Source organism: Gadus chalcogrammus, chromosome 11 (assembly GCF_026213295.1).
Source record: "Gadus chalcogrammus isolate NIFS_2021 chromosome 11, NIFS_Gcha_1.0, whole genome shotgun sequence".
Classification (NCBI taxonomy): domain Eukaryota; kingdom Metazoa; phylum Chordata; class Actinopteri; order Gadiformes; family Gadidae; genus Gadus; species Gadus chalcogrammus.
In genome coordinates, this window is record NC_079422.1 from 13,660,872 (window position 1) to 13,682,159 (window position 21,288).

Here is a 21,288-nt window from a genome sequence, read left to right on the forward strand (position 1 = left end):
CATCATTAACAGAACCCCGAGCCTGTCTGCACCGCCAAGGGGATGACTCTAATGTGCAGTTGAAGTCACTTCTGAGATGAACGGTCTGACCTGACGCCACCTCTGACAATAAAGCTGGGATGGGAGGTCACCACGCATGCAGAACAGTTTGTAAAGACACAGTAGAAAAGTGGAGGGAACATCCCTAATATAGACCTCTTGGCTGCTACTCAAGAGGTCCCGCAAGGCTGACATAAACAGACCTGGCCTGACAAACATACTCTCTCTCTCTCTCTCTCTCTCTCTCTCTCTCTCTCTCTCTCTCTCTCTCTCTCTCTCCCTCCCTCCTCTACCTCCCTCTCTTTCTCTTTCTCTCTCCCCCCATATCTCTCTCCCTCCCTCCCTCCCTCCTGTCCCTCTCCCTCTCTCTCTCTCTCTCTACCCCCCCCCACCCCTCTCTCCCTCTCTCTCTCTCTCCCTCCCTCCCTCTCTCTTTTTTCTCTCTCTCTCTAAATCAGCCTAACCCTAACCAAGTAGAGGACACCATACGATAGCGACACAGCAGGACGGGGTGGAGGGTGGAGGAGAGAGGGGAGGGCTGGGAGCTGGAGCTCAGGTGAAGGGGACGGGCATGTGGTCCTTACAGAGCGGCGATAGCATTGAGGCCGGGCTGGGGAGCACACTCATCAGAACAGGGCAATCGGAACGGCACAGGCGGAGGCAGACCACCCTCCTGATCGGGGATTAATATTCAGATAGTCAAAACAGGAGTTGGCACCAGCAGATTTTCACTGAGCAATGTAAAGGAAGGGGGAGAAGGAGGTGGAAGAGGGGGGGGGGGGGGGAGGAGTGGTGGGGGGAGGGGGGTTGGCTAATCTTCTGCCAAATATAACTAAAAATCCATCTGTTTCCTCAGATTACCTGCCAGGATTCAAGCGAGAATTGAGCTACTGGGTGTCTTCCATCCTGGGAGGTTCTCAGGCAGCAGCAGCTCAGCTCACAGCCCAGCGGTACTACGTTCCCCAGGCGCACACACCCAGGAAAAGTGTCATAACCAGTCAGCTAAGCACTGTTTTACCCATCCGCTCTGGTCTCTTCCAGCATTAATTAATGAAGATAGCGTTGATAGTGCACATATAGGTTTAAGATCAGGGTCTGGGGAACTGCTATTCATCATTATTTACCATTGCCGTGTCTACATTTCTTTGCACATTACTATGTGGGTTTTAGTAAACGCTTTCATATTAGCATATGAGAGCCTGTCGGGCACCAGGACGCGCACACTTTGTAGCGTTTCGTCCGTCTCACTTTATTCAACCTGACACAGATACATTTCATTTTTGCGGTCATCAGCGATTTCTTGGCAGCTGACATTGCCCGATGTCCCCTCATATTCACACAGTATACCAGTAGACCAGCTCCAATGGTGCCCTTTTCTAGACTGTCTCCAAAACAAAAACAAACTAAAGACGCCCACTCCATCGCACACCAAAGCTAATGACCCCTTGTCTGCCCAATTCCATATGCTCCATTACCGCTTCTACTTCCTCTTCCCCGAGCTCCAGAAAACAACCTCTATCTGGCAACCGCTTCAACCAAGCCCCACGCAGATCATCTCATCCACATCAGCCTCATCACACTGTTCCTTCGCCTACGACCCCTGACCCGCTACAATGATATGCTGTCACTCTTACTGCCCTGTGCCCCGCCTTCTACTCGATCTCAACCTGGCTAGTCCCGCCCCCCCGCCCCCGCCCCTGTACCCATGACGGTTCTTGTTGTGGTCCCTTTCAGCGAGTCGGTAAGTGGGCAGTGCTAAAACGGCAGTCAGCCGTCCCTGTCTCACTCCAGGTTATAATAATAGCCTGGCTATGTCTAACAATAGAGAGGTAATGGATACCCTGCCTTCTGAGGGGCTGGGCTGCTCCTCGTGGCTTCCTATCTCAGTTCACGGCTCCGGCGCGTCACGATTCGGCCCCTTTGCTAAATTGAAAACATACAGTGTGTGTACACATGCAGGCACGAGCAGTAGGCTATTTGATATCACCGAACTGCACTTGGCACACACACCCACCTCACTAAAATATCACTGATGAATAACCTATGATGGTACACACACACACACACACACACACACACACACACACACACACACACAAACACACACACAAGCACACACGCACACTTATACACACACACCCACAAAGGCCCAGCTGGTTGAAACCGCCTGCGAAGTGGTGCTGTCACACTAGACAGGAACAGCTTTCCCAACCAAACTTCAAGGGGAGAAATGTGACATTGCCGTGGACATGTTGGACTAGACAAACAGATGGAAGCACAATACTGTACGAGTGAAATGAACTTGAACTCTGTCCCTCAACATCTGTCCCCTTCTCGGAACAGATCTGCTTTGACTATGACTACAGTCGATTTGAGAAGCAAGCAGAGGATTCCCACAGATTTGCAGAGCCTGCCGGGCCATCCCAATAGCCATCCATTTGGCGGTCGGGGGGGGGGGGGGGGGAGTATTTATAAGTCTGTAGTAACCTGGGCTATGAAGGTCGCTGATGTCACACCGTCCCGCTGAACTGCGCCCCAAAAGACAAACAATGACAGATGATGAGGAAATGAATGGCGTTGCACAGAAAGACAACTCACGACAACACACCCACACCGATAGAAACACCCACAGAGTAAACACGCGTCGCATTCTGGCCAACTCGAATATCGCCATGGCGATGGTGGTATCTCAGCGAGACGAGCAACATTAAGGGATTAGCAGGAGAGCGTCCATTGGACTTCAGTCATGAGCTTGAGCCTGGGATCACAAAGTCTATCCACTCTCTCGCCCTCTCTCTTTCTCTCTCTCTGCTCTGACTCTATTACTAGCTTTCTCTCTCTCCAGTCCCCTCCCTATCTCTCTCTTTAACACTTCCATTTACTCTATCTCCCTCCCTGGCTCTCTGAAGCCATTGTTTTCACTGTGGGACGGCGTCAAGCGGGACTGTTGGGTTGTCATCGTATTGCGCATATAAAACAACAAGCATGCCGCAGTAGATCATCCAAGCCGCCATATATGCATGGTGGCTCTACATGCTAAACACATATATACTGCTCTTGGACTACTTACAAGGCACCTTCTGCCTGTGGCATCGTGCTTAGTGGCCTATACAGTGTCTACCATGCATGTGTGTGTGTGTGCGTTACAACGGGAGCTTCCACTGAAGTGTGTCTATACAGCGCGTCTTCCTCTGTACAGTATGCTTATATAAGAGGCCATTGCTGCATTAGTGACATCATAATGACAACGAGCGCTCCATCTCTTCTCCATTGATGTCCGTGGGCTGCCATTGTAATCTACCTAGAGCACTGGGAGTGACCCTGAACTATGTCGGCTCTATGGGGACAGGCTCAACACACAGGCCCTAAAACTAATAGCGTTTAACATGAGGGCTTCCTGAGCATGAATCGAGGCTGTTGCTAATGTGCTAAGAAGAGCAAGGAATAATATTTAAGTGGGCCTGTCTTGGAGGGAGACCATTGGCTGCTCTAAGCTGAGTCCGTTGACACCCCATCAGGTCCCCTTTAAGATTCTCAAGAAAAATTGTATTGTATTGTATTCTATTGTGTGAGTCGACATTGAAGAAATTATTGTAAAGTCAAACAACAAGCCGATGAAAGTAGTGAGGACGCCTTTGAAAAATAGGTTAAGTATAAGCTACATTTCAGCCAACATTAGCTAACAACGTTAAAGTCCATATCGTTATTAATAAATGCAATTCTAAGAGAATCTGTAATACGTGCCACAAACTAATTCTAGAGTGTTCTATACTATCTGTATTTCCCGGTAACAAGGCACAGTCCTATGTCACCATATTCCCTAGAATTGCTACGTCTATAGAAAAAATCAGAGCAGAATGAGCCACAACGACAGAAAGTAGAAGGGAGTGTGTTTGAGGCACACGTGCGGTTGAGTCACTGGACAGGCCACCTGCTTCACACTGCAGAATTGTACACGAGCAGCACAGACAGACGAAGAGATACCTGTGTAATGGATACCCTGTAATTGCAATTGCAAGGTAAACAAAGTAAAAAAAAAACGGTATTACATTTAGCTACTTTAAGAGTGAGGAGTACAATAATCTGAAGGTGGGCTGTGGTGAATTTGACTCAAATTATTCCAAAGCTTTCTTCTTAACTTGTAGTAGTACCAGTGTTTAGAGTCAAAAGATTTGTATGGGACTCAAATTGGTGACGGTAATAAATGTCAGGGCTATATTATAGTATTCCAAAACATTTATTTTCACAATACTCTGACATTAGGATGATGTTTCTCTCCTTGACATTTTCTCTCTTCATCGTATTTATTATTTACCAAACTTTTATTCCCTCATGGGTGCAAACAACAATACACACTATGAACCTCAGCCCATGACCATAGATCACAGAGTTTGGAGCACAGGGTGGATTTAACACTGAAGAGTGTGTAACGACTTCGCTCCGCACTCTTTAAGGGTCATGAAGGATAAAGTCAGTGTTTCTTGAATGATTTATTTAGCAAAATCCCATAAAACCTCTGACTGAGACGATGATTATCAACAATGACACAGATCAACGTCACCTCCAAACCAGGAAGCAGTTTGAGCGACACTAAAAAAAAGCAAGCTTTAATGATCATATCCAAAGCCTTGCACAATGGTTCCATTGGGACCCCACCCTCCTCATCCTACATTGAGTGTACCTCCCTGCTCGTGCTTTTCATTATGCTAACATGGGCGCTACACATGCTAACTTCAACGTTAGCGTATACAGCGTATATAAGGAGAACCAGCAGCGAGCATGTTCCCCTTGAAGCGCAGGCGGCCACCTCCTCAGATGGCTCACATGTCATAAATCTTCCACACACACACCCTCCCCACATTGACTATACTCAGGGGTGATGGGGGGCACGGGGTTGAGGTGATAGGGTGGGTCATAAAAATGATGAACTACAATCCAGGGCCCTCCCCCGCTATCCCCGCGATCCCCCCTTTCCCGCCTTCTAGCCCTTGTCGTTCTCAGTCACCCTGGCTTTCGCTTTGACTGACTTGTTGTTCCCATACCTTCTCTCCATTGTCCTCCATATACATAATGCATTGCCTCATCTTTACGTCACCTGATACTTGTTCATGTTCCCTTCCCCCCTTATCCCCTGTTGGACTGCGTTGAGCTCGGATGTGTTCTATACTGTAGTTAGACAGAGAGGTCAGGATGCTAATTAGGCAGCCGTAGTGATACCATTGGTGTGTCCTCCTCCGTCCCGAATGTCTGCTGTTCGTACCGGATCTATAATCTGTACAGTACGGTCTGTACTAAAAATACACCCACTACACACAGGCCATGATCACACCTGTGCATGCATATGGTGGTGAATCTCCATCTTTAGTCAGCATCTGTTTAGCGGAGCCAGAGGATGCCCAATGATGTAGCGTTGTGAATAGCTGTGGATAGCTGTGAATAGCGTAATCCGCCCACAACGTCAACATGAAAACAAACGGCCAAGCCGATAGTTTGACCCCAAATGTACTGATGCTTTTAGCACCTTGAAGAGATTTAACTTTTTCAACTGCACATTTGTTTTTGGGCTCCTTGGGGAATTGTACGGGAAAACTCCTGCACAATCAATTAGTCTGTCCACGAAGGGGGAGCGGGGAGACCTATATAAAAACCGTACGGCCTTTTATAGCACAGCGAGCAAGATCCCTTATGTAGTTACAATAAACCACTTCTTAATTAAAGTTTTTCTTTTTTCTTTTACAATCATCTATCAACAAGGGCATTTATAAATCACTCACACGAAGCCGGCGAACAGGAAAATCCCCTTCAAACGCTCTGCAGCGGATAAGAAGGCACACAGAGAATGGCACCTGTGCTGACTAATGCCAATGCGAATTGGAACCAAAACGGGGGACAATGGACGCCGTTTGGACTTTGAAGCGCCGTGCTGTGCTGTGGCGAGCAGCACAGCGGTTAGCTACAGGAGATGGCAGGCTGATTTCTCTGTCATTGGGACGGTGTGCTGTGCTGTCACATCAGCAGTGACAGCCAGGAGAGCTGATAGCATCTCAGACGTCAGGGGCTCTCATCTTCTCGCCCGTGTTCCTCTTCCCTCTCGTCCTCTGCAGTCCTCACATCCTATACCTTGCATCCTATCCCCTCTTCTTTTTATTACGTCCTTCCTCTTCCCATGCGTTGTACCCTCAGTGTTCTACCCTGTGGTCTCTGTTGTGTATGTTGACCTTCTCCATTGTTTGGCTCTTTCCCTTTCATTCACTGCCCTCAGACCTATGTTCGTTGCTCCAAGACAGCCGTTCTTTCAGAACTTTTGTGTTACATTCATACCGGAGCCTAACTTCGAGGATAAACGTCCACGAAACAATAGTACTACTGATTAATGATGTGATATAATCCGTTCAAATCCAGCTTAATAATCAGGATAATATTGAACTGCTCAGCAGTCACAGCGGTAAAATGAAAAGGTCTAATTGCAAGAAAACAGATAGATATAAAAAGATCGAGAGAGAGATCGAGAGAGAGAGAGAGAGAGAGAGAGAGAGAGAGAGAGAGAGAGAGAGAGAGAGAGAGAGAGAGAGTGAGAGAGAGAGAGAGAGAGAGAGAGAGAGAGAGAGAGAGAGGGGGAGAGAGCGAGAGAGAGAGCGAGAGAGAGAGAGAGAGAGAGAGAGAGAGAGAGAGAGAGAGAGAGAGAGAGAGAGATGGAGAGGGAGTGAGAGAGGGAGAGAGAGAGAGAGAGAGCACGAGAAAGAGAGAGCGAGAGAGAGACAGAGACAGATAGACAGATAGATGTACAGGTAGACGATATACAGATTGTTAGACAGATTAGCGGACAGATAAAGCTGACAGATTTCTATTTGTATTTGTACATTGATGAATTAATATTGGCACCATGCAATATTTTGCTTTATAGAGGCAAGACATATAGCCTCTCCCTCTCTATTTGCCTCAATTTCTATCACTCTCTTTCTCTCTCCCTCTCTCCCACTTCCTCTTCCTGCCTTCCCCCTGGGCCAAGTGATGGGGGAAGGGAGTCACTGGAAGCCTTATGACAGAATCTGCAGTTTGCATAGTATGGGAAGCAGTGTGTGTGTGTGTGTGTGTGTGTGTGTGTGTGTGTGTGTGTGTGTGTGTGTGTGTGTGTGTGTGTGTGTGTGTGTGTGTGTGTGTGTGTGTGTGTGTGTGTGTGTGTGTGTCTGTGTCTGTGTGGATGGGTGCGTGTGTGTGTGTGTGTGTGTGTGTGTGTGTGTGTGTCTGTGTGTGTGTGTGTTCTCGTGCGGTCCAGTGGGAAGCTTCTGAACATTGGCTCGCCTCATTTCACATCCATAGATATCCTGCCCTCTTCTGTGTGTGTGGAATGTAGCAAAATGAACAAAAAAGCTTTGAATTCTGTAACATGGTTGCTGTTCTGTGTGTTTGTGTGCGTGTGTGTGTGTGTGTGTGTGTGTGTGTGTGTGTGTGTGTGTGTGTGTGTGTGTGTGTGTGTGTGTGTGTGTGTGTGTGTGTGTGTGTCGTGTGTGTGTGTGTGTGTGTGTGTGTGTGTGTGTGTGTGGGTGTGGGTGTGTGTGTGTGTGTGTGTCCAAATGGACCCATGTGTATACTTTGCACACACACATGCTCCCGGTTGCAAGTGCACCTGCAGCTCGTACACGCCTTTATCAAATGCTACAAAAGCACGCTGGCACCTGTGATTGTGTTTTTCTCCATCCCTCTTTCCACTTTCTACCGCCACTGCCTCTCTCTCTCTCTCTCTCTCTCTCTCTCTCTCTCTCTCCTCTCTGTCAATCACTTGCCCTCCTACTCTCTGTGGAGCAGAAGGGTCCTCTGGCCCCCCGGGGACCCAAGAGGGCTGCTCTGTGTCTCTGTCCGCCCCTGGCCCTGCTGCTGCTGCCTTCTCCAGCTCCTCTGACAGGGAGATGACCGGGGGCTTGATGGAGTGGAGGGGAGTGGTGCTGGACTTTATATGTAATCCATAGTTGATAGAACAGCTACTTGTAGACCCATTCAAACCCCCCCCCCCACACACACACACACGCAACATGCAAGCGCACGCACACAGAAAGATACTATGGCGTTGGATTGCAAACGGGTAGGAAGGTAGTGGTTTTCCAATACACACACACACACACACACACACACACACACACACACACACACACACACACACACACACACACACACACACACACACACACACACGCAAAAACACAAAACATTTTCCCATTTGCAACCACACAATCCAGGAGTTACAGCGCAAAAGATGAATTATAACAAAATAAAACGCAGTCATGGAATGCAACATAACAGATAGAGATATAGATTGAAAGACCCACTTTCAACCACTCGTGTTACCTTCATGCTTAACCTACCGGCACAAACTTCCCCAAGACATTAGAGACAATAGAGACAGCAGTACTAAGTCACGAGTGACTTAGTAACTCTTCAAATCCAAATCCATATGGGCATGCATCCCTGCCACTTCTAACAAGAGTCCTGTCGGCAGACAGGGGGTTCTCCCTGACCGAGCGTCCCCTGCCATTTAGGCCGAGGACAGGTGTGACCTCGCAGGCGGACACCTCAGAGAAACAAGCAGGGGAAAGGAGAGCGCAGGGCGTCCCTGGGTCCAGAGCAGACGGTGTAACCTGGGCTGTCAAGAGACGGAGCACCCCTGCTCTCTGCCATCGGGACCGGGACCCCAAACACAATCGGCAGCCGGTTTAACAACCAAGATAGATATGGGCTGTAGAGGAAACTATGAGGAAGGGAGGGAAAAAGGATAGAAGAACGGAAGGACTTCCACAACCTGGAAGTAGGGCGTGGGTTTGGGGCACGATGCGGGGAGGGGCGGTGCCGGAGAGGTTTTGTGGGATTTCGCAAAATAAATCACTAAGGGTACACTGACTTTATTCTTCAAAGACCCTAAAAGAGGGGCTCACTGATTCACCCCCTTTACAGGCAGCTGGATGACAAAGGGAGGAGAAGGGAGAGAGAGATGCACAGAGAGACAGAGAGAGAGAGAGAGAGAGAGAGAGCGAGAGAGAGAGAGAGAGAGAGAGAGAGAGAGAGAGAGAGAGAGAGAGAGAGAGAGAGAGAGAGAGAGAGAGAGAGAGAGAGAGAGAGAGAGAGAGAGAGAAAAAGAGATACACAGCGAGAGAGAGAGAGAGAGCAGGAGAGAGAAAGAGAAGAGAGAGGGAGAGAGCGAGAGAGAGAGAGAGAGACAGATACAAACAGATACAGTGAGAGAGAGCCAGAGAGAGAGGCCTGGGTGAGGGTCCCTCATCCGTCACTACTGTACTGCTCAGGGCTCACTGGTGCATGGAGAGCTAAGCTGAATGACTGCTCTCGTGCAGTTCCTTTGATGTCTGAAATGCAGCTGGAGCGCTGCCTAATTAGAGTCACGCCTTTGCATGTGTGTGTGTGTGTGTGTGTACTATACACTCTACACATATTAAAAGTACAGCAGAGCACTTTAATGGCATCAGCTTAAGGTTATGAGATCACTCCTCAGTGGGGATATGGGGTTAATTGTGAAGACTGCAGGTGTCCCACCTAATGGGCCGTTAGAAGATTCCTATGGACTGCTGAACGCAGGTGGACACACACCACACACACATGCACGCATGCACACATGTACGCATGTTTTAATCAGACAGTTGGGCTCCTAGCTGGATTCAGGAGATTCACAAACACTTTGACACAAAACTCTGCAGCTGGATGCTACTCCCTCTAATATTCTCCCCCATCTCTACCAAATAATTAATAATAATAATAATAACAATGATAATAATAATTTCCCCCAGAAATACCATTCAGGCCGTGGATCAGACAGTGGATAAATAGGAAACAGGGGGCATGTGGTGGCTGTTTTGAGACCAACAAAGAGATGACAACGTTAAGCCAGCGCAGTTGTATCTGGGAACGAGACGCTGCGTATATGACAGGATGTTTCAGGAAGTGGTGTGTGCTTCGTCTAACTGGTAGGTAAAGAAGGAAATGGGAGGTTTAACTGCATTGGTGGTGGTGGTGAGTCAGGATGACTCATCTTCTAAATACTGGGAAGGGAAAAAAATAACTGGGAGCGATTTCGTTGGCGTTCGACAAGACAATGGGAGCTTTCGTGAGAAAAACTCTTTGGTGACGTCTGTGCAGAGCGTTCACGGCAGCACTGAGCCGTGAGTTTTTTTTTCTTTTTCCCTGCCTTTGAAAGATAAAATCGTTTTTCTCTTTTCACATCCTATGACAGCCTTCGAGACCGGCTGATTGGCTACCACTGCTATTGTCTCCTGCGTGCCCTTCTGGAGACACCAGACCTCCGGTAACTAAAGGCAGGCAGGGGCCAAGGTGCTGGAAACACAACACTCATGCAAATTAGGATATGAGCATTCGACACAAAGGACCCTTTGACCTCCTGCCGTCTTCCACGCTTCCCCGCTGTAAGGAGGCTGGAGTGAGCAGCGCAGAGTTACAGTCGGTACAGTCGGTCGGCTAGAGTGAGCCGATGCCAGCCGGCAATTTAGCGTGTTACCCTGGTACCAAGGTACCCGCCCCTCCTGCCCACTGCATGCTAAGTCAAGCCTGGCAAGGCTGGGCCGTCACTGTCACGGGCAGCGTGAGTACAACTGACAATCCATTCACCTCAGAGAAGGCAAAAGAGGAGAAGGAAGAAAAAAAACATGCTCAGCTATGGGTGAAGCAGACAGAAAAGAGAAAAGGGGATGGGGGCTGGAACAGGCTTAGAATGAATCACACAGCTTGCGAACACACACACACACACGCACACACGTGCGTACACGCACGTGTACGTGCACACACCACACGTACACGCACACACACACACACACACACACACACACACACACACACAAACAGCTGAAGGAGTCATGTGTTGGATGGGGCCTGTGCATGAGTCATGTTTGGCATGCGAGTGCGAGGTGCGGGGATTACACAACTTCTACTTTCCATTAGGAATGTGTTCGTTGAGCTAATATTTACCTGGAGATGAAAAGCAATGGATCTAATGCGATCTCAACAGCAATCTGGGTGAGACCGGTTTGCTCACGATAGGTCACTGACCGCACACCATGTGGATAGTAGGCCTGACAGGTGTGGCTAAATAAAAGCTTCCCGGCATTATCCTGAATGGGTTTCATCATTGTCTCATCCCCCCCTCGCTACCGGATACACTTTGTGGAGTTTTTACACTTCATAGTCTAGCACTATATATAGTATAGGCTAGTGAAAAGGTCCATCTATTATTAGTAATAAACTCAGAATGTGAAATATTTTCCTTATTATTTTCAAAGGGAAACTAAACAAACATCTATCTACCTGCTGACAGAAATACCAGGAAAACATTATAAATAGCTACCAGTTCCAGGAAACTCAGTAAAACAAACGTGTTACATAAGAGTGTTTTTGACTGGAGATGTATATAAATATATAAGTATATTTATATATACATATACATTTATATATACATATAAATATACATAGGCCTATATAATAACCATAAACTGCCTTCATTACGGTAATCGGAACAGAATAGGCCTATCTAAAGTGAAAATAAGGGCTATGCTGAAAAACTGATCATTTTGGCGAGCCGGGTCGGGCTTTGGAGAAACTCGTCCGTTCCACCTTAAAAGCCAGCGGACAGCGCCGTGGTGCTGAACCGCTCTGAGCGACATCTGTACAAACGAGGCTGGGGAAACGCTTCCTTTTTCGATGGCAAACCTTGGATGGATCTACTACGGGTTAACGTTAGATCTCGTATCTTGTATCTCGTCCACACTACACGCTCACTAACAAAAGCAGCGCGGCTTAGACGATGATGCTTCATAGTGGCCACATTGTGTAATCCCCCCCTCCCCACCCCACATCCAACCCCCACCCGTGACGTTAATGTGAAAAGGTTAAACATTAGACACGCTTTACTCGAAAATGGCGCCGATGCATGGTTGTTATAGAACTACCCAACCCGGTTAGCTCCACAAAGTAACAAAGCTCGCTTGTGGTTGCACAATATATACCCCCCCACCCCAATCCCCCCGCTGTCGCAGGCGCATTAAAAGATCCCCTGCAGTAAATTAAAGAGAGAAGAAGCTTCCAAAGCGGGGAAGCATGCAGACAGCGCATTCAGTGCCAACATGATATATGCCACCGTTCTGTCAAGATGGAATAATGTGATATTAATGTTGCTCAATGGGAGAATCAGCTCCTCGTGGTGTCAGAAGGCAGCTCGATCACAAACACCCAATCTTCCAGATTAGAAAATGAAAAAACGTGAACTGGTGTGGCTGTAATTTTGGATTTGGTAACCCATCTATCGGCTCGCCAATAAGGGGTTTACTCAAGCACCGACAGCGTTGTCAGCGCTTTCATCACCCCCCCAACCCCCACCCCTACCCCACAGCCACGTCAAAATGTACTGGATGACTCGCTGTGCCTTACTTGAGCATCGTCTGTTCCTTCGCGTCCTCCTTTTTCTGTCGGTCCATGACACCCATGATGATCTTCCTTTCCTCCTCGGTGAGGTGGCTGAGGTCCGGCATCTCCGCCATAGCGCTGTCCGCTGAAGCAGCCACAGCCAGAGCAGCAGCAGCAGCAGTAGGGCCGCCCCGGGGCCCGTGTGGAGCAGACATCTTTACACACAATTGCTAAATGAAATAAAAAAAGAAATACCAATATAAATAGCAAGACAACCTATGAATCAAATTCTAATGTCAAGCTGTCCAAAAGAAAAGTAGAAGGGATTTGGTGGAGCAATGTGTGCCTGTGTGTGGCTTCCTCAGAATTGAGATTGCTCACAACTACTTGGTGAAATGAATGACACAAGGCTGTACGTTAACCCCAACAGAACTAGCAATAATCCTCACATAGTGCATACATTGCAACCTGCACATGTGCATCAAAAGGCCAATTAAAATGTGGAAGCAGTCTGCATCATTACAAGTGAAGTGATACATCAAACGAGGTGATTTCTGATCTCCCCATGCAGGCAGTGTGTACAGCCTCCTCGTCAATCTATGGGAAGATGCTTCCCATAGTTCTAGGCAGAAATGTGAGGATTGTGGACAGCGCGTTAAAATATTCCACGCAACATTGTCTATATCTAAAGCATCATGGTAGTCCAAACATGGTTACATCCATCCAGGAGAGACTGTGAAGTGTAGAGAAATTAGCGAGGCTACGAGAAAAAAAGAAAGCTCTTGCCTTTTATTTTGCAATCATGATAAATCCTGTCTAACCCATCGTTGCCATCCTCTAGGAAGGGTTTAGTCTCATGCTGGAACAATGGTGCCCGGTCCGTGCTTTTTTGTTTGTGATCCTTCCCCCGTCTTACTATCGTTTCTCTCTTTCCTCCGGGTCGGTTATTCTTGGAGATTTCTCAAATGCACAAAAATGGATGCAATGAAAAAAAATCCAGATAGGCAGAGTAGGCGGAGCGACTTGAACACGTAGAACAAAGCTGAGCGGACGGGAGAGGGTTCATTGACAGCGGCTGCAAAACCCGGACTGGAATGATTCGCAGCTGGAGCATCACTACTACCAGTAAGCCTCATTCATATTTCATCACGTAATGTGAGTGAAAGAGCAAACATATGAGTATGAACCACTAGGTGACTCGATTGGTTCACGTCAAACTCTTCAGTGAGATGTATTTACATGTTATCAAAAGCAATCATATTTATCTGAACAAGTGACGCGTATGGGTTCCAACTTGAGTAGGCTACATCCCTTAAAATACATTCAATCAATAAATATTTTTCACAGCAAGCCCTTTAGCCCTTAGCTTTTAATATTGACCCCCTACAAACTTTTGTTTGATCCCATTCCGAAGAAGAAAAACCTCACTTACGCCTTGATGGCATAATAAAATGACGCGATCGGACAGTGAAGCCTTGCGTAATTATAACCTATTATGGTAATTCGTGATCATTATTAGTTCAACAAATAACTAGCACCTGTCAAATAACAAAGGATGCAGAATTCAAAAAGTCAATTTTTAATTAAAAAAACATTTCCCAAAATTTGTCTTCCGTAATTTTTTTGCTGTTCGAGTTTCGGAAGCAATACATAAAGATATGGTGACCTTCCAACATTTGAAAAAAAGAATGTATACAATAGAGGGAAAATCCCCTGAATAAAAGTAATCAGGGTTTTATTTTTGACAAAACCAATGACACAAATCATCGAATGAAATAAATCCAATGACTCACTCTAGTACTGAAACAAGCCAAAAAGTCACAGGCAGCCTGTTAATATACAATATTAAATCTATATATATCCCTGTGAGTGACAGCATCGTCTCAGTGCCACTGCACTGGGAGACTGTGGGACATGTTGAGGTTCTTCCGTCTCCCGCTGGATTCCACCAGGTCGCCGCCTCTTCTCTTATTTCACCACGGCCACAACATGCTTCTCCCGCTCCGACAACATGGGCACGGCTCCTGGCTTGCTGTGTTTGCGCACGTTGCTTTCCCTAGAAAACAGATTGAGAACCATGGTTACATCGAGCTTCGCACGTTCACTGGTGACTGGGGCGAACTGAGCGGGAGGGGGGGGAGGGAGCAGCGAGACAGACGATGTAAGGGGGTGTGATGGGTGAGACTGGAAGAGATTGTTGACCGGGGGTTCACACGTCATTGACTAATGTCCCCCCGCCTAAAATATACATGAAAGCCGTACAAAGTTGACTCAGTCCAAACATGTGTGGCGCGGCTCAATCGTATCAATAACTAAGCAAATACGATAACACTCTCCGCAGTGCAGAGCCGGCGCAGAATCAATTCACCACGGAAGCATTGAATGAGTATGTAGTGCCTAGGAAGACCACGTCAGAGAGGACATGTGCGGTGGCTAGTTTCCATCTGGAGCGTGGGGCACAGCGTGATGCAGTCAAGTGGGCTATGCCTGGGGATCAACAATACAATCGGTCCTGGAAACAACATAAAAACCTGCTCTATTAACTGAATCACTGACCAGTGATGTCAGCGTTTGACAAACGACACCTCCCCCTTTTGCATGTGTACCAGTGGCTCAGATTGCTTGAGGCTGACCTTAACCACTGGCGAATCAAAGCTGCATTTAACACCCGCTAACAAAACATATGCATTTTAACGTCTATAAAATAAATGGTGAAAAAACTCTGCTCTGAATTAAACCTAGGACGACAGCCTCTATAAACTATTGACATTATCCTGACATCAAGATCCAAACCAACACGCCTGTTACAACCTTGAGGAGAGCAATTAATACTTAATGGTGACGCTCTACCTCTAAAGAAGGGATGCTTACTAGGGAATACGTCCCGACACTACAACTTGAATAGAAGCCCTATTCTGGCCTCCAGTCCAGCGTGATCAGAGCTACTAAGATGGAGGGCTTGGGACTGTCTTAATAAGACGCTCAGGATAAGGCTGAACACAGAATTTAAAATAAGTAAGATGATATAATTTCAGTTGCGGGTCAATCAATCAATTGAACACTTGACGTACTTCCTGCGGCGAGCCTCTCTCATCACGGTGTGCTCCTTAGCCTCTGTGAAGATGTGCTTGGGCAGGTGGCGATGGCGTGCGATACGCTTCACCTTGGGATGGTACTGGAACTTCTCCTTCAACTTCTGGTTATAGTTTGCTGCTAGCTTCTCTCTGTGGGAGAGCTATGAAGAAAGGGGGAATAACAGAAATAAAGCGCCTGTGAGAGAAAGATTTGGGCAATGTTGAGCAACGGTAAACATAGATGCAGGCGGGCCGGTATCGGATGTTGTGATTGTTTTGGATTTAGGTACAGCTCTTTCCACTTTAAAGTGTTGGCCCGTACGGGAGGCAGTAAAGTAAGTTCCGCTTGACAACCCCTACGCATTCACATCTAAATCAATGACAGCTTATAAACCAGAGACGCCAGCTCAACAGAGGCCCTCCCTGCCCATAAAGAAGAAAAAAAACGTAGCTTTCAACTCCTGGCCGTCTTTTTGGTAGCGCAGTGGCTTTTGAGAACTCATTCAAGGCTTTCATTGTAATTAAAAGCAATGATTTTCTTGATGCCCCTCAGATTAAATTTCTTTGACGACGGCCATTAGTTAGTGATCAACTTAGACCTGCTGGAGTCTGCTAAGCATTGTTTATGTACTTTTACTATTTCGCTGTATGTAGTATGTAGATGGAAAGCAGTAGATGTAGATGGAAAGCTGTGACACAAATTCACATGCAACATTTGTATATAAAGTTCCCTCAAAATGAACCTCATCATCTTTTGCTTTGTTACATTTATTCCAGGCAGGGGGGGGACTTTATTATATGAGAAGCTGTCCATTAAATATGAAAAGCTCAGCCCTTCAAGGAAATATTAAAGTGATGTCTCTTTCCATGGATCAGAGAGACAGCCTAGATTCAGCATTTCTTCCGAATTAAAAATCTTTTCTGTACAACTAGATTCTTAATGCTTCATTATGTTCTGAGTGCCCCGCTTTAAGTGATTGGCCGATTTAAACTGCTGATAGTAGCAGGGCTGTTCTGATTTATTTAAGTGCAACGCTTGCAAATAAATTCCCCCCTTAAAGTGACAGTAAAACAAGTGCCAAATGTGGGCCAATTTTCTACTCTGTAAACTGCATCAAGGGGATAAAGAAGAGTGAATCTGACTATGAATGCAACAATTGCTATCGGACAAAAGAGGACATAATTGTCCAGCACTATCAGGAGCAGGTCCAGACATATTGACCCAGAAGCCGTACGAAGATGACCACACAGAACGAAGCATCAGGCGCCAAGACTTTTGCCGACCATGTTACCGCCAACAACGGCGTCCAAGCTAAAATCATAAAGTCAGCCAAGCATTGTTGGAGGCAAGTTATAATCTCACAATTGACCATTACATATTTGTGAAACAACTGCCACTTTTTTTATTTTTTTACGTTTTGGACTCCGATCTGTCAGTGGAAATGCTGTGCCAACTGGTACACTGTACTTATTGAGAGTGATTCTGACCTAAGTCAGCAACAATCGGAAACCTTGGCTCACTGCCTTATTCCGGCCACAATTGCCAACACTTCCCCTGCTGAGATAGGCACAGAGCCATGGCTGTTAGGAGCTAACTAGGACCGGCATCAGCGATGATATCAACCCTAATAGCAGTGCCTTTGAAGTGATGCGCACAGCACATAAAATGTACATCAAGTACTTTACTCAAGTCCACACAATGACCGTTTTTAGTAGTCAGCTTTGGTGTCAAATTCATATTTTGCATTCCATTTATAGATAGCCGATTAGCTGACTGGATGGATAGCTGAATGTTCATTTAGCCCGCCTCAACACAGACATTGCTTATGTGAGGTTGCTTTAAAGCCATCGAATACATACAATTAAGAGGGAACGGCAAGCTACACTTAAAACACAGCTGTCGTGGGTCAATCGTATTGCGGGGGAAGACTGATTCCAGAGGCCGTAGGTGTTTGGAGGAGGAATATATAGTAATTCACGTAGTAGATATAAATAAAACATTAACATAGCTACTGCAACATTAATAAACATTAACATCGCATATTTCACCATTACTTTACATCGTGACTTGGTTCTCGCATTGATTCATTTGATATCAGATCATTTGAAGTCACTATTCACAATTGGAGGCATCCTCCAGGAGAGGGGTAATTCCACAAGTGCGTCTGACACCCAGTGTAAAGACTGAGCACTCTAGTTCAGATGCGTCATGTAAATGTGTGGCGGAACCATTAGTTGACGTGAGAACGTAAAAAGGTCGGGACTCACCACTCCGAGCTTCTCGGCTGCATTAGCCTTCCACAAGCGGATGTTCATTTCGTCTGAGCCGCTCATCACATACTTGTTGTCGGCCGACCACTTGACACAGACCACGTGCTGCATGCGCTTGGTGTGGTACACCTCCCTGGAGCGACAGAATTCAGACACACTATTCAGCAATGTCGTCCGTAACCAATGCGAGAATTATTAATGAAAAAGAGGACTGGAACTAAAATCATTATTTCGTGTCGAGATGGCTTTTGACAGTCGTATTAGAGTAAAAAAGACCAGCAGTTGTGATATGGGTGAGGATGGAGCATGCCGGCCCTGACCTGCTGTTTCTTTTTTCCTTGGGGAAGATGCGGATGCTCTTGTCGAAGCTGGCCGAGACAAACTCCCGGCCGGTGGGGGAGTAGTCCACGTCAAGCACCGCAGAGACGTGGTCCATGTGCACCGTGACCGGCTTCTCCAGGTACCTCATGTCGTACGTGTACAGACTAGAGGAAAACACCAGAGTCAATGTGTTAATACACGTGGGTTGAGAATCACCCAATGGGTGAGGATCACACACATTTAATATGGTTACGCATTTATAAAAGTATTATATGAAAACCTAACCCAATACATTCACTCACTTATAATCCTCATTTGCACATGTGAAATAATACGCTTCCATGGGGTTCCAGGATAATGTATTGCTTCTCATCGTCATGATAACCTGAGAGGATAAATAGACATCCAAGGTTAAAGGTACAATATGCAACATTGACAGAGCGTTTAAACTGGTTAATGCAGTACAAATTCACAATATCGGAGAGAGTTGTCACTGCCCACCCCCCCCTTACCAAGACTCGAAGCCCACAAGGACTGTCACAATTTTATTCGTGTTTTAACAGGGCTCAGAGAACAAGGCTTTTTAGAGTACGGTAGAATCTTTTACAATCTCCAGTTCGTTTGATTGCTTCCATGGCTGACACACTGTTTGTATGCCAATTTTTTGCATATCTGGCAACCCAGGGTACTCTGAGAGTGCCAAGAAAATGCCTTCATTGCTTTGCCATTCTGAAAAACGTTCAAATGCTAAGGCATGGAAAGAACCTAAAACCACTAAATATTTTAGAAAAGGTTTGTTTGCGATTGGTCCTTACTTACTTTTTTAAGTGGCATCGACTCCCGCATGTCGTAAAGGACTATACTTCTGTCTGACGCACAGCTAGCAAGAAGCTCCGTCTGGAAGAAAAAAACAATCATATTTCCTTGACTAAACAACTTCAGGAAGTTCCATAAGAATGTGGAGGTCTTCAATTTGAATGTACATTGTATGTACATTTCTGGAATTCAATTGCATTCTGTACCAGTAATTGAGCCATGAATATTCAGGTATTTATGCTAGGGCCGGTGAATATATATATGGGAGGGAAGGCCGCTCACCTCTACTGGATTGAAGCGCACAGAGCTGAAGCTTTCCACACCCCAGCTGAAGGAGCGGATGGGAGTGCTCCTCTGCTCATCCCAGATGTCAACGGTTTGGCCACAGGTGGCAAATGTGCCGTTCTTCTGATGATGGTCGAGACCGGTGAAAACCGTCTGTAGAGAGAACAGCACATAAATGAGCACTCCATGGTTTCTCATCCATTCCAGTTTCAAACCATGTGACAAGACAATAAAGGCTACAGGGAGGAGACACAATTTCAGTTGTCACAACTTTGGATCAAAAACAGAACATAGTTTTGTTTGGAGGCAATGGAATTTGCAACAGTTTAGTCAGCATGCCAATTAATAGTAAAAGGGTTTCAGAGCCAAGCCAATTATTTTAAACTGAAACGAGCTGACAATGCCGCATCCCAAACAGCTTCATTATATTTTTGTTGGATAGTTTCAAGTGAATCAGTGCAGATCAGCAATCTTATCTATGTGAATATGTCCTGACAACGACCATATTTACACAGTCTACCCTTTCTTCATAAGATGCAAAATAAATCCAACCATACCTTGCCAAGAATAGTATTGATTGGTTCCTCTTCCACTCCGTAGCCCGGCGCTTCCATATTCCACTGTTTGATCGTTTTGTCATCACCAATCTATCACAAGAAACCATAAGTCAGAATGATGGTCATGTCTTTGTCTTGTATGCTAAAATAGTAAATCATTTATCAATAATAAACATTTACCGAGTAGAAAGAAGTGCCACAGAAGCGGACCACCATCCCGCGAACAAAGCCCTCATGTGCTTGGATTGTGCGGACACAATTGTGCTTGGTCAGATTCCACACTTTCACCTTAGGATTGAAAGTTGAAAGTTTGCCTCCAAAGATATCAAGTAAATGCAGGGATGGATCTTCACATACATAATAAAAAGGGGTAAATTCCTTTTCTTAAAAATCAATACATTATGTAATTATAAAACAAATGGTAATTGTGTGTGTGTTTACCTCTCCGTCACATGCGCCAGACAGCAGAGTGGAAAGGCTAGTGGAGTGCTTGGCCATGCAGTTGACAGCATCTCTATGTCCATCCAGAGAAGCAAGAAAAGGCTTGGCAAGTACTCGCTCTAGCTTAGTGGCATTCATAGCCCTGGTGTACTCCCTTGGCACTTCGAATGGATTGAGGGCTGGATCATAATTTCTTGGGACTAAAAAGGAAAACAAAGTATTAATAATCACAATGTCACTGAATGTCTATAAAAGGTGTTGTATTGACTATTAGATAATAAGCAAATGGGTCATAATTCCTCAATAGAACCCTCCCTATCCATGAAAAAATATATTTTAACTGAGTAAATGGGAATAGCGATAAAAGATTGCACCTCTACTTTCAGCTTAGGTCATCCTCAAGCAACGTTCTGCCAATAAGGCTGAATTGTCAATCACTTCAGACTTCTTGACATAAAGTTGCTCTAACACCGTAGAGGTGCAACATTGTTAACGTATACATAAATTGGAAACTCCGTAGAATGAATAGCGACTAAGAGGCCGAGAGGCGAACCTCTTCGAGGTTAGTCGCTTGTGGCTAGGTCCAAACCATACGGTCAGTTTTGAATTGATTAGTTGCGTTTACAACTATTTCGCAATTAAACTATTTGGAAAACGTTTATGCCTGCAGTTAACTGAACGGACCAAGCTAAACAGCAAGCTAGCCGAACATGCTTGTGGTGAATGTATAGAGGACTTACCACGCTGGATATCATATTTAGTTTCGCGGACATAGTCGTCCGGGTTTCTGGACAGCACTTTAACCTTCATTGTGATGTTGAGAAAGTGTGAGCGTATTCATAAAAAGTATATGTTTCTATGAGAAATACATTCTATGAGAGAGTGGCCATGTGTTGATGTTGTGAGGTCACGTGGATTAACACACTTCTTCGTGTTTTTTTCTTAGCGGTTACATTCCGACGTCATTTGAGCACTACCGCCGCTGCCAGGGACAAAGTGGAACTGTACTCTTCAAAAACTAAGTTAAACTTAAAAATCGAAACACCTTTTTGCTCAATTAATTTGGGAAA

At 45.9% G+C, this 21,288-nt stretch overlaps 2 protein-coding genes across 2 annotated transcripts in view; both read right to left on the bottom strand.

Moving 5' to 3' along the window:
* rims2a (regulating synaptic membrane exocytosis 2a) overlaps window positions 1-12,668 on the bottom strand; it is a 135,908-nt gene extending 123,240 nt beyond the window's left edge. The window contains exon 1 of the mRNA XM_056602987.1: window positions 12,478-12,668. Within this exon, the coding sequence (XP_056458962.1) occupies window positions 12,478-12,668 (191 nt within the window). The remainder of the gene's footprint in view (window positions 1-12,477) is intronic.
* Window positions 12,669-14,021: 1,353 nt separating this feature from the next.
* dcaf13 (ddb1 and cul4 associated factor 13) lies at window positions 14,022-21,174 on the bottom strand. The gene is made up of 11 exons (XM_056603012.1): window positions 20,959-21,174; window positions 20,219-20,418; window positions 19,958-20,065; window positions 19,778-19,867; window positions 19,218-19,373; window positions 18,939-19,016; window positions 18,422-18,504; window positions 18,119-18,283; window positions 17,796-17,931; window positions 15,525-15,688; window positions 14,022-14,509 (listed from the first exon to the last, which is right to left on the bottom strand). The coding sequence occupies exons 1-11, from the start codon at window positions 21,026-21,028 to the stop codon at window positions 14,422-14,424; spliced, it is 1,338 nt and encodes a 445-aa protein (XP_056458987.1). The 5' UTR covers window positions 21,029-21,174; the 3' UTR covers window positions 14,022-14,421.
* Between the last annotated feature and the right edge of the window lie 114 nt (window positions 21,175-21,288).